Source organism: Oreochromis aureus, linkage group 14 (genome assembly GCF_013358895.1).
Source record: "Oreochromis aureus strain Israel breed Guangdong linkage group 14, ZZ_aureus, whole genome shotgun sequence".
Classification (NCBI taxonomy): Eukaryota; Metazoa; Chordata; class Actinopteri; order Cichliformes; family Cichlidae; genus Oreochromis; species Oreochromis aureus.
The window spans coordinates 22,376,086-22,389,287 of record NC_052955.1 but is presented as its reverse complement, the minus strand read 5'-3'; the positions used below and the strand labels follow the sequence as shown (position 1 = coordinate 22,389,287).

The window sequence follows — 13,202 nt, the reverse complement described above, 5'->3', positions numbered from 1 at the left end:
GCACAAAACAAAACCAAAAAAAACCAGCATCCCTTTATTCGCTCACATTACAAGACCTGTGGGTCCTCGGAGCCCCGGGAGAGGAGGATACAAGTGGCTTTAAATCTGAGAGCAACCAGTCGCGCACACAGTCCTGCCAGTCATCATCTCTGTGAACATTTGGATCTATTTGCTTTGGGAGTGGATTGTAATTGACGTCGAAGTAGTTTTTATTGCTCTCTGAGGGATTCTGAAGGGTGAAAAATGGAGCCCGGTTTGGAGCCAAGGGATGACAGAGGAAAGAGAACGCCAGAAAGAAACAGTAGAGAGGTAAAGTGCACAAAATTATGAGTATTTTATTTTCCCCAAAGGAAAGGGGACATATGTTTAAGAACTTTAAGAACAAAATATATTAAATAAATTAAATTTTTAACTTCTCAAGACTTTTTTTTTAAGATATCACTTTTAAAAGACAGAGAAAGACACTAAAGTGTGTGCTAGTAGGCACCTGAGTACAAATGACAGAATGCAATTGAATAGCTCATATGGGTAAAATAACTTATACCTATATATTACATGAGACATATTTATTATATTCAATACAAGTGGGACATAAAATGTGTACAGATACAAACCTACATATGTGAACAAATCATAGATACAAAAAGAATATAATACTTCTTACTGCATGTTTTATAAAACAAACAAAAAAACTTAGATAGAACTTCATCAAATGTAAAACTTTTCGGGACATGAAATGTGTCCAGATGTGGAGCTAATTACAATGAACAGAATAGAACCGAATAGAAATGTTTTATTTGATCAGAGGTCTGGTTTGTGGCTGTTGTAATGCATGTGACAATGACGCCATCTGGTGGCTGATATATGTAACATCCAATAGAAATCTTGACTTTTCATTGTGGGAAAAGAAGGTAAAATAAACACAGCTCAGCTCTATCAGCTGTGCCGGTATTGTGCCATAAAATTGACCATCTTTCAAAATTACTGCAGGAATTTAAAGTGTTACATTTGGTGTATATTTAAATCTAAGTCCAGACTTCTGAGGCAGAAGAGCTCCTACTCCCCCCTCAGACTGATTCAACCTCACTGCCATAATGAATGCTTGAGGAAATCATTCCTGCTGTTCTCTATAAAGCTGTATAACAACTCTTCACTCTGATTGGTGAACAGCTGTCAAGCATTGGATCCCAAACATAATTTTGTATTATACCTTCATGGAGCTGTTTTTCATAGATTTATAGTGCACAAATTATTTATTATTCAATTTGCACTTCTCTCTTACACAGTGCTAGTTTTTTACTGTTTTTAAGTAACTTTAATTTCTCATTCTTTGTTTTTTATAACTGTTGTAAATATGTAAATTCCTGCGCTGTCTCATAGTATAAGACCCTTACTGGTAGATTCTATTCTACAGATAGATGGCCTACAATCCGTCAAAAATAGGTCAAACATATCTCTCATTAATGTTGATTGAGCCAGAGAGAACATTCGAAACACAAAGTAGAAGCTGCAATCAGTTTTTGGCAAAGTGACTTTTATATCTTTTATTTATCTGGGTAAAAAGTCTCTTTAAGATTAAAAGTGTGTTTTTCAAGAGAGATCTGGCCAAGAGGGCGGCTTAAGTTGTAACAAATATAACAAATATATCACAATTTCATAAGCATTTAAAAAAGGGGCTGTATTGATGATAATGTGGATACAATAATGCAGAGTGATAAAAAATATACTTCCAAAACAGATCATGTGTTTATTTTATATATAACCCCTTCATAAATCCTCTTCAATACAGTCAACTGACTAACAGCCGTAAATATATTAAACATAAAAACCTGTGATTTCCCTACTCTCTTTCCATTCTGCACAGCGGCGACTCACTTTACTGTACATCTCTGTCTCTCAGGTGTTGGATGACGGTGTATGTGCAAATCATCAGTCAGCAAGATGCAAGGTTGACCCTGATCACCTGCTCGGCCTTGTGGGCATCGTGGGCACAGTGCTCAACCTGCTGGTAGTGGTGTTAGTGTACATCTACACCCCTGTCTGATGCAACTACAAACACGCGGAACAGAAGGATTTACAGCCTGTTGCAAGAGTCCTGTCTTTTGATAATGTTTGTGTTACATTATTGATATTTAGGAGAACAATTTACTGGTAATCACTTATATAAAGCTGTTGAGAGCAGCTGTAATTACAGAAGTTCAATTCCACAAAGTGGCAGATGTTCGGCGTTCGATCTTTCTTTGCAAATTGTGTCTGCAATGTCACCACTTTATTTCCAGATTCATTAAGAATTGTAGAGAATAATTACACTGCAATGATTAGAAAATCAACAGGATCAAAGGACATTGCTTTTATACTGTATGGATGTTTCCTGCTTGCTTGATGTGGTTTTGTAAACTGGTTTTTGCAAATAAATTTGTCTTTGCACACCAACAGAGCAGTATTCTGGTGTATATTTGCATTTATTTTTTGAAGCAAATATTCATTTTTTATATACACAGGAAGAAATAACCCAAATTTTTATTTATAACTGCAAGCCTACTTCTTTGACCCATCACAGAGGACTGGCAAACAGCAGGGAAAGAACAGGATGTGCCTCATAAAAAAAATCATCAAATAGTGACATAAAAACAGTGTTGGAGGGAACAAATGGATCATCTCAAGTTCTATGTAAAATATAAATCCAAGTGTAACTCTGCAAATCAAGAAATGACAGAACTATCGTAACTCCATTAACGAGGACGGCTAGCATTAGAACACGGGTAGTGTGTGATTGTTAAATCCATGTATGTACACATACTGCATTTTTAAATAAAGAAGCCAACGTGTTATTTTGTTATTTTTTAAGGTGCCGGAGCAGTATAATTATTTAAATGATTAATGTTTATATCAGGCAATATCTGACAGCTGGTGATGATGTCAATCTTTTCAGAAACAGCCTTCAGGTCGTCCAGGATTAATCTGATGCTGTGGGACGCGTTGATGATGGCGCTCTGCGATGCATTCAGCTGTGATGTTGCACTGCGCACCTTTCACATAAAAAAAGAAAAAGCCAGATAACTTAATATTCTGAATTTGCAGCATCTATTTAATCAGCTAGTTAGCTACTAGTCAGACAAAATATTTACATCTGTTCTACTTTTTATCATTTGAAGTATCGCTGTAGTATCCACGGGAGACCGTCGTCTCTCCCTTTCTCTTCACCCTAGTTCACAGACATCTACCACCTTCAGAAGTTTTCTGATAACTCTACAGTAGTAGGATGTATGGGTAATAGACGGCAATGAGGAAGAGTACAGAACTGAACAACCTTGTGACATCGTGTGAGCAAAACCATCTGCAACTTACCTTTGCAAACAACCCTATTTACATTCATAGGGTCTGTGTGGAAACAGCAGAGGATGACAAACACCACGGCGCTCACATTGTCAATAAATCGGACAGAAGCCATCTGTAAGGAAGGATTCTCCCATCTCTATTTTCTCAGACGATTGAGGCCCTTTAACATCTACTGGACAAAGCTCAGGGGCGACCGTGGTTCAGGGGGTTGGGAAGCTCATCTTGTAACTGGAAGGTTGCCGGTTTGATCCCCAGCTCTGTCTGTCTTGGTCGTTGTGTCCTTGGGCAAGACACTTCACCTACTGCCTACTGGTGAGGGGCCGTTGGCGCGATATGGCAGCCTCGCTTCTGTCAGTCTGCCCCAGGGCAGCTGTGGCTACAACTGTAGCTTGCCTCCACCAGTGTGTGAATGTGAGAGTGAATGAATACTGGAATTGTAAAGTGCTTTGAGGGTCTCGAAAAGAGCTATATAAATGCAATCCATTATTATATTTTACAAGTATGTGGTGGCCAGTGACATCCTCTATTCCGTGGTGTGATGCAGAATCGATTTGAGTGTAGCGGATAATGACGGACTCAATAAATGGATCCGCCAAGACAGTAATGTTCTGAGTGTGGAGACTCTCCGATACAGGTTTGAGAAAACAGGAGGCTGGCCAAGTTAAAGTCAATAATGGACAGTCTTTTAGCACCCTCTACATATCGCGCTTGAAGAGTCACAGGAGCATGTTCAGTAAAATACACTTTAAGCATATTCTATTTTCTGTCTTTCACATTTATATTTCCCCCCTGGGATTATTAAGGTATTCTGATTCAATCACTGCAGCTGTAATATAATATAGACTGCATGCTGTATAGCTAAGCAATTTGTGTATCTAAATATCAACCTACCTCCCTGCTGGCACTGCCATAGACTTGTCGTAGTGTCTGTCCCACATCAGAATACAGTCGGCTGTTAGACTCCTGCAGCTTTTGTTGTAACAGGGTCTCACCTGAAAACAGAATTATGTGCTGAAGTTACTCAGAGCAAAACTAGATTGGTCTTTAAGTTCACATTTAAATTTGTGACGAGACACTGTAAAGGCACACTCCCAAATCCTCTCAAAACTGTCAAACACATCTCAGTGTTGTTAAAACAAAGCTGATACATATGAGACAACCTTCTTGCGGATGAAGATTGTGAACTAGTAAGAAAAGACTAGTATGTATAGTCTTGGATTGGGTTGTCCGTACTTTCACACAATAAGCACTGGAGTTTTTATTCGTCTTTACCGTGTGGCCTGTGTGAGGGGCTCGGTCTGTCTTCCACTATGGAGTGCATGTCAGGGTGGTCTCTAACTACAATAAGAGGAGGGAGGTCTCTCTTTAATATCTGAGCGCTGTCATGGCTCGCAGGAGCCTGCTCCGGCTCGCCCTCGCTGTCCGTTTCAGACGCCTCCCCTGGAACCTGAAAGCATCCATAAAAAAGATACAAAAAATTAAATAAAATGTAGATTCATGGCTGAATCTAAATTTTAAGTCACTGGCTGGAGTGCATAAATCACTCTCAAAACCACGCATACTCCTGTATGCGTGGTTTTGAGAGAGAACACATGCAGGACAACCTTGGCTCCGACCGAGGGAGTCAGAGAGGTGATGTAGACTTCATCATCGGAGTCTGTTTCAGACGCTTCGCCCTGGACCACTATCGGGTACCTGCCGGCCATGACTGCGAAAACATAAACAACATCTTACTTCAGGTGTATTCAGCTAGAAATAGTAATGCCATTAAATGTGTCTTATATAATGTAGACTTCATTGGAAGGAAAATAAAAGTCACAAACCTTCCCCGAAATACCAAAACACAAATCACATGAGCAACAAGGAAGTAGCAACGGACGTTTCATGCCTATTGGACATTCAAGACATGACGTTTCATCCCACAATAGGATGATAGCGCTCACGAGTCTGTTTGTACATCACACCGGCGTACGTCGAAAGTTAGCGCCGGCTGGTAATGGCTTTCGGAGAAGCTGGACGTTTGTTATTGCATATTACACGAAAACAACTGTTTTATTTTCTTAATAACAATTTTATCACACAATTCTGGTTGTTGTGGCACATGAAATTCATGTGTTTTCTCCATGTTACCAGCTTTAGGTTAGAAACTCCTGCTAACTCCGCGTGTGTACAACTTAAGGAATGAGCTGACCGATATATCGAGCGTCAACCAGGAAGCAGACTTCGTGTGCCACAGTCACTTTACAGGTACTGTCAATTTACAATTTCAGCTGGTTTAATTTAGATTAAAGAAATATATGACATACGTTAATGTGATACCTCCCTCTCCAGAACTTTCCATTTACGGGGGTAATAAAAAAAATAGTTATTTTTAGCGTGCGGGACATTGTTAGCGAACCGTACTAGCTCTTTGGCGCTAACCATCTTAGCTTCCGTTAAGCTGCTGCTCGGTATTTTCATATTTACTGCTGGTTTTGTCTGTTGGAGCACATCTAAGCCACCGGATTGTCACTGTTGTGTGTTCACCAGGGATGGCAGACGAGACTCTGTTTGAATTTCTCCACATGGAGATCGTGTCACATGTTTACAAGGAGCAGCAATCCAGCAAAGGAACCATGGACAACAAGGTGTGTTAAGGAGTTACCAATAATGTCCCGGTTTTAGAACACCGGGACATTATGTCACAATATTATAATATTGTGACATCATGTTCACAGTTTTACGTGATATACTGTTCAAATTAATCGCTTGCATTTCATCTTTTTAGGACAGAGCAGTCTGTGTTTCTGTCCTGGAAGGTATGGGCTTCAGAGTGGGACAAGGACTTATTGAGAGGTAAGTCACACATACACATGTACTGTAGTGCAGTAAATGCTGAGTTAAGTGGAGTCTTCCTTTACAGTGAGTGTCTCATCACATGTTTGCTCTTTCTAGGTTGACCAGGGACTCTCCCAGCTTTAAGGATGAATTGGATATAATGAAATTTATCTGTAAAGACTTCTGGACTAAGGTGTTTAGGAGACAGGTGGACAACCTCAGAACAAATCATCAGGTAAAATTTTACACTATGCAGTATGTTACTACCAAATTAGTAAGTAGGTTTTGTGTAGTGTTTGTTCAGCTTCAGTTATATATCCTATAACAGACGTTTTTGGCCTTCACAACAGGAAATTTGATCTCTTGTGAAACAGAGACTTTGCAATGCATCACTGTTTGTAGTGGATGATTACTGTGATGAAGAACATAAACTTCACTAAAAGGTTTAGTGTCACAGTTGACTTAAACGTGTCCTGTTGATTTTTCTTGTAAATAAACAAAAGTGCTTGAGCGTTAACAAAGGCCTAAAATGGATTTCTTTCTCTGAAAAATTCTGTATCTTTTACTTTCATGCCTATTTGCTATTGTTGCAACTTTAAAACCTTAAACATTGAACATTTTGTTGCAGTGCAGTATTCTGTTGGGTCCTTGTATTCATATGGATGTTAAATTGAACTCTTAAATCTTAGGAACATTTCCCAGCAATCAGGAAATACGGTCACATGTATTGCTGCTTAAAATGTGTTATCTTTTAATATAATGTCTTGTTTATTTTCCACACCAGGGGACCTATGTTCTGCAGGATAACAAGTTTAATTTGCTGACCCAGCTGTCCAATGGAAAGCAGTACCTTGATCAGGCTCCTAAGGTTAGAATAGAGTCACAGAAACACTCATGTTCCCACATTTCTAAAGACTGCATATAGAACAAGTATAACTAGGTGCTTAAGGGTTTGTATTTTGGCATACAGCCAACGAAACCTGAATGTCGTAATGCAATAGAGACTAATTTGTGCGTGTGTGTGTGTGTGTGTGTGTTTCAGTACCTTGCTTTTTCATGTGGTGTGGTGAGAGGAGCCCTATCTAACCTGGGTTTGGAGAGTGTGGTAACAGCTGAGGTCTCCGTCATGCCATCCTGTAAGTGCTTTGTGAAAACATAATTATTTTACTGTAAGGAAAAGTTAGACTAACATGCTCATTGCCTTTCAGTCAAACCATTGTTACTGTAGTTGTGAGGTTCTGTTAGGTCTGGTTTAATTAGATTTATAATGTACACATAACTAGCCGTCCTAGTCTTGAGCTACTCCTCATTTCTTCATATTTTGCTTGGAAAATGGGAAATAGCTGCAGCAAACATACATGGAAATAAAATATATAAAGCGAAAACACAGTTTGTGCAATAGCAAAGTCAAAGTTTGGTATGACCAACTCTTTTAGGCAAGCTTGCTTGTAATTCCTTTATGTAAGTAGTCTCCAGGAATAGTTCTCCAGGCATCTTGAAAGACATTCAAAACTCAAGGGGGGAGATACTACCAGCTGGTGACGTGTGAATTAAAAAAATTATTATTTTTTTTAAATGTCAATGTGTTATTTTGAACATTTTTTTTTTTTAGATTAAGCCAAAGAAACTGGATTAATTTGAGTTTTTACGACAGGCTGCTAGTAACAGAGTGTCGAATGATACAATTTCAAGTCTTTCCTAAGCTGACTGTTATGTGTAGACACAACACAGATTCATCTGTTGAGTTAGGTGCTATTTTTATGCTTGAATGAGTCACAGGTCACTTTTAAGTAGCTTAACAAACAAAAAACATTCCTTTGTAAGACCTTGAGAAAGCCCGGGGCAACTATTGTGAAAGACAACTTCAAACGATTACAAGAAAGTCTGTCTAATTGGAAGGAAAATATAAAGAAATGAGGGGTGGCTCAAGACTTTTGCATAGTCCTGTACCTTAAAGGACAGTACAGATGGATAATATTTTATGCATTTTTATCTTGTCAGGTAAGTTTCAGGTGGTCATCCAGAAGCTGCCCTAATCTTCTGCCCACATGGTGCCAAAAGAGAAAATAATGGTTCCTGTTTTCCCACTGATGAGTGAAGCCATAAAGCGAATCAAACATCCACAAAAGGGTCCAGCAGGACTGCTGACGTTCTGCTGACCACCAGGTACAACTGACTGGTCAAAAGAGGTAGCCAGGGCTCAAATATAAATCATTCTGGATACTGATTCTGGTTTTGAAGGTTTTTGCTTATTTTACATTCTCAACTCAAGTTAATTTTTTTTTATCTGCTAGTTTTATGTAGAAGCACTGGCTGTCAACTGAATACTATGAAGTTAAAGTGAATGTGTAGTTATTAACAGGATATGTATTCTTTGTAATGTTTTGTAGTGCTTAGTCTGAAAATTGGAAAAAGGTTAAATAAAAATACTACAGCAGAACAATCAGCATAAGTGAAGAGAAGACATCTTTGTGGATGGCATTTAATGCAATCTTTTTCAGCATCCATTCCATTGGTGGCTAATGAACCTTTGTAAATCATTACACCTGACTCATTTCATTCATTATTCAGTGCTTACTGTTTTTCACAGAAAAAGCTGTATCCAATTCCTGGTGCTTCGCTCTGGTTTTTAGCAAATTGACTTCAGGAGAGAAGTCTTTCATGTAGTAGTGGGGATCACTTAGACTTTTTCTAAGGCAAAATGCAAATCTAGAATAATACACTGGTAGAAATATTTGAGTTTCTTCAAGTTATGTGAATTTAATAAGTTTCTAGAACAATAATTTGTACAATTTTTCCAAGTGGAATGATACAAGCTTATTTGTTGTTCTATGTAGTGGTCTCACATTTAAGAGTTGAGTAGACTTGAATGTATTTCTATGTTATTTTTCATCATGATGGATGTGTTTTCTCTTGTTAGAGCATTGATATTTAAATGTGACATTTTTCCTGGCATTTAGTAAGTAAGCTGTAAAACATGTTAGGGTTTACAGTGAAAGTTAATCATACAGTTGTCAGGCTGTAAATGGATAATATTTGTTATTTATTCTTTTTCTTTTTTTTTCTTCAACTAAACCGCTTTGTTGAATGGATTTAAAATGCTGTGATAAGAAAACAACAAAACAAGGTTTGTTAAACATGAAATGTAAGACCATAAAATTATGACGAAGATACAGACACTTCTCTGGGAAAGGTTGTTGCTGTTACTGCCACTAGGGGGACACATACAGCTGTTATTACAATATGTCTGATACTTTACGAGTTTAGATTTACCATGTTGTCGAGGTATGTCCAGAATCTTGTTGTCTGTTCTCTTTTTTTTGAAGTAATTTGTTCAGATTTGGCTATGCAGACACCCCCCCCAAGTGTTGAGGTCATCACAGTTACTTTCATCAGTTCTTTAAATAACATTGGTGTAATTATTCCATGATACCTGACCCATACATACACTTAGTACTTTTTTTGTTTGTTTTTCTTTATTTATGATGGAAATGTTCAATTTTTTTTTTCAATTTTAAAAAAAGAACTCGAAGTCGACGATTACAGCTTATATCAAGCTTTTTAATGTGAAAGGTAAAAGAAAAAGATAGGAAGCGGTTTTACTCTGCTTTACTTCCTAAGCATCAAGATTAGTCTATACTTTTAATAACAAAAAGATCAACCTTAACTTGAAGTCTTGTTTGCGTAATACTCACCCATGGTTGGTCAAAACACAAGTTGGTACAGTTTTTGAAATGGCGCAACACTGACATTATTGCTCGTGTTGTGGTTTTCATCTAGTTCTGTCTCTAATCTAAGGAAAATACCTCCTGTTGTGTTCCAGTATTTCACTGCCTTTCGTGGGAAAGTTTTACTCAATAAAGGTCTTTACATACAACTTTGTTTCCCTTCAGTGTGTCTGGCTCAAGCTTGGGCTTTCAGAAGTTGTAGTATTGATTCTAATTTCCATAACTGTTCATACTGCTGTGACAGCAGTTATTACCCATGGATATATATATTTTTGTATTTAACAATTTACTGAACATAAAGAAATTAGCTTCAGTTACTGAATGTTTAACACAATAGCTCATACTGTGACTGACAACTTCAAGACTGGAATTATGAATATGAGAAAGCAGTAAGTAGTGTATGGCAGAAACGTGACTAACCCACTGACCCTTATGCTTGTGTGTATACACCCACTGGTCACTTCTTTGGGCAAACTGTTGAACTGCTCATGAATGCATAGAATGCATGGAAGCAATTTCATGCAGTCAGACATGCAGAAATAGTCCAGATGACCTGGTGTAGTTCAAACTGAGCATTCGCATGGAGAGAAAAGGTGATTTAAATGACTTTGAATGTTGCGTGGTTCTTATATATGCATGTATATGTATATATGATATTTATGTATAATATAAAATCCCCTTTAAAAGCACCTGGTGTGAAGCCTTCTAACAAATAAGAACAGGAAACTGAGGCTACAATTTACACGGGCTCATCTAAATTGGAAAATAGAAAACTGGAAAAACATCTGGTCTGACGAGTCTCAGTTTCTGCTGTAACATTTAGATGGTAGTGCTGGAATTTGGCACGAAAGCATGGATCCATTCTGCCTTGTATTATTGGTTCAGTGTGTTTGTAGTGTAGTAATGTTAAGATGTTTAAACTCAAATTTTACTCAAATGGCCTCTGCATTCCCCAGATTTCAAACCAATAGAGCACCTTTGGGATGTGTTAGGAGAAGAGATTTATATAGTGAATGTCCACATGTGCAGCAGCGGTGTGATGCTATCATGTCAACATGCAGTGAACTCTCTGGAATGTTTTCACCACCTTTCTGAATCTACGCCATGAAGAGTTAAGGCTAACGGGGGTCTAACCCAGTACTAATAAGGTGTAACTAATGAGTTGGCCAGTGAGCGTATGTTCTTGACTCTGTTGTCTTTGGCACTTGTAACTGAGTTATCTTCTTATTTTGGAGGCCCTAAAGAAAAGGGTACTTGAATGAGCTTAAAATTCCAAAAAATCAAAAGCTAAATAAGGTCCCTGCTTATAAGTACTCTGCCTTTCGACCCTTGCTGTGCATCTTAGGTAATAGCAACCTGAGTGAAGGGCTGGATGTGAAAGAAAAAAACAGACATTGAGTTAGATGTCTGCATAAATGTGTAGCATCTGACTATTGCCCACTCTTTTGACTATTTGTTGCAACTCATTAAACACTTAGTCCAAATCCCATGTGGAAAGAAGGGGGGCGGGGGGTAGAAGGATGGATTAGAGAAAAAAGACTGGGAGGGGGTCAAATTGTAGAAAGTTGAAGGAGATTGAGAGAGTGGGCTTTAGGAAAATTAGATGGAGAGAATGAAGAGCCTCAACAGGAGGCTGGAGGGAGATGAAAAGTGGAAAGGAGAAGTTTATTAGAGGCTGAGGGAGGCAGAAAAGAGAAAGATGGAGGGGGTGTGATGATGAGGAGAGGAAAGAGTGAGCGTGAGAGAAGTACCTTGCGTCTGTACATAAATGCCTGAAACAATAAGGAGTGAGGGAATCTGAGACTGGCTCTCAGGACGGTGAGCAACAGCTGTTTTGTGCCGCGCCACATGGCTTGGCCTCCCTTCCTCCTGCTCTACCTCGCATCACAATGTCACCAAATGCGGTCACAAAGAAGAACGGTGAATGCGAGCGGAAGAAAAGGAGGGGGTGTGTTCATGGCTGGAGAAAAGAAAGGAGGTGTTGGGGGGGTGTACAAGTTAAACCAGCATTCGTATTCCCAAACTGATGACTTGCTACAATTCAGCTACACTGTCCACACGAACTGACTGAAGTCTTTTGTCATGTGAGAAGCTGTTTGTTTCAGTTTATTTGAAATAAGTAGAAGAAAACTGAAATCACCAGCTGCAATTTAAAATCTGCGTTTAACCCCCTAAAATGTGTACTGTGTGTTGATTCAAAGTCAAATATGGTTCAAAGCAATCTAAGTAAGCTGTGTCACTTCCATGTGTCCACAAAGAAGTGTGAAGGTCTGTTTTTATTAATCATCATTACGTCTCACGAACTCAAAAGGCCGCGTTTTACTTCCTCAGAGCGACCTAAAAAAGTATGTTGCTGCTTTTAATCTGTATGATCTCACAGGATGACACCCACTTTGATCCTCTCATACTGCCCTCCCTTTATTTTCTTCATCTCCACTTTTCTTCTTCCCCTTTTATCACCTTTCTGTCGTCACACCAGTGCATTCAACTTCCTCCACTCAAGCATGGTATGAGTAAGACTCTCGCACACACAAACACAAACTTAGTCTCTCACGGCCATATGTTGACCCGCGGTGGACCTGAATACAGCCATCTGCCTGGCTTTCCTATGTCCCACAGGGCAACTGGGAGAATATCTATAGGACACAATGCCTACACACACAGCAAATGCATGCCTTTAAACCCTTCACGGCCACTAATCACTACCAGACAGCCGGCCCATCTCATGTTAAGTGACAAGATAATAGCCCTTGTGTGTGTGTGAGTGTGTGTGTGCATAACAGAGAGATTCCTTGAGTATCAGGGGTGAGTAGGCATCTTAAGCCCTGAACTCATATTTTAATTTTAATTTTTTTAATCAAGCCTGCCTTTGTGTAAAGTGTTTTCATCAGATTGTCTCATATCAGGAACGGTTGCATTGCACTCCAATTATACTGGTATACCAGGGGCAGGAGGTGAAAAGGAAGGGGGAGGTAAATAACCACAAAGTGAGGGATGTGGGACGGAATCAGGGAAGGCAGAAAGGAAATAAGTGGAAACTGAAGATTGGTAAGATTAAACCCCAAACAAAAGACATCTCATCTTTACATGAAATCTTAGTGGCACTGCTCCACACTCCCACATTCACACCCCACTGTCGTATTACCCTCGACCACAGTGGCCGGGACAGCCATGACTGCCACTGCCAAACTCGCTTAAATCCATTTTTATTTGCAAATTTGCTGCCAGAAACACGCTGCTGCACCTGAACTTCGAGGATGCGAGAGACCACAGTGCTTTCCTCATTTTTAACCCCGAGACTTCGCTTCAGACTCCAGC

At 39.1% G+C, this 13,202-nt stretch overlaps 2 protein-coding genes across 2 annotated transcripts; one reads left to right on the top strand and one right to left on the bottom strand.

Moving 5' to 3' along the window:
* Positions 1-2,828: 2,828 nt before the first annotated feature.
* bloc1s3 (biogenesis of lysosomal organelles complex-1, subunit 3) lies at positions 2,829-5,241 on the bottom strand. The gene is made up of 5 exons (XM_031743055.2): positions 5,163-5,241; positions 4,944-5,047; positions 4,612-4,786; positions 4,231-4,331; positions 2,829-3,029 (listed from the first exon to the last, which is right to left on the bottom strand). The coding sequence occupies exons 2-5, from the start codon at positions 5,043-5,045 to the stop codon at positions 2,844-2,846; spliced, it is 564 nt and encodes a 187-aa protein (XP_031598915.1). The 5' UTR covers positions 5,046-5,047; positions 5,163-5,241; the 3' UTR covers positions 2,829-2,843.
* A 70-nt stretch (positions 5,242-5,311) lies between these two features.
* Positions 5,312-10,033, top strand: trappc6bl (trafficking protein particle complex 6b-like). Its single transcript, XM_031743056.2, has 7 exons — positions 5,312-5,586; positions 5,869-5,966; positions 6,107-6,174; positions 6,274-6,391; positions 6,941-7,024; positions 7,199-7,292; positions 8,158-10,033. Exons 2-7 carry the CDS (start codon positions 5,871-5,873, stop codon positions 8,190-8,192), a joined length of 495 nt encoding a protein of 164 aa, XP_031598916.1. The 5' UTR covers positions 5,312-5,586; positions 5,869-5,870; the 3' UTR covers positions 8,193-10,033.
* Positions 10,034-13,202: the final 3,169 nt, after the last annotated feature.

Bases quoted from the DNA above. Each gene is read 5' to 3' on its own strand.
- bloc1s3 (XM_031743055.2), bottom strand. From the start codon at position 5,045: ATGGCCGGCAGGTACCCGATAGTGGTCCAGGGCGAAGCGTCTGAAACA. The intron at 4,332-4,611 runs GTAAAGACGAAT...TTCTGTTTTCAG, and splicing joins CCCCTCACACAGGCCACACG to GTGAGACCCTGTTACAACAA. The intron at 3,030-4,230 runs GTAGGTTGATAT...TTTATGTGAAAG, and splicing joins ATGGCAGTGCCAGCAGGGAG to GTGCGCAGTGCAACATCACA.
- trappc6bl (XM_031743056.2), top strand. From the start codon at position 5,871: ATGGCAGACGAGACTCTGTTTGAATTTCTCCACATGGAGATCGTGTCA. The intron at 5,967-6,106 runs GTGTGTTAAGGA...TCATCTTTTTAG, and splicing joins AAGGAACCATGGACAACAAG to GACAGAGCAGTCTGTGTTTC. The intron at 7,025-7,198 runs GTTAGAATAGAG...TGTGTGTTTCAG, and splicing joins ACCTTGATCAGGCTCCTAAG to TACCTTGCTTTTTCATGTGG.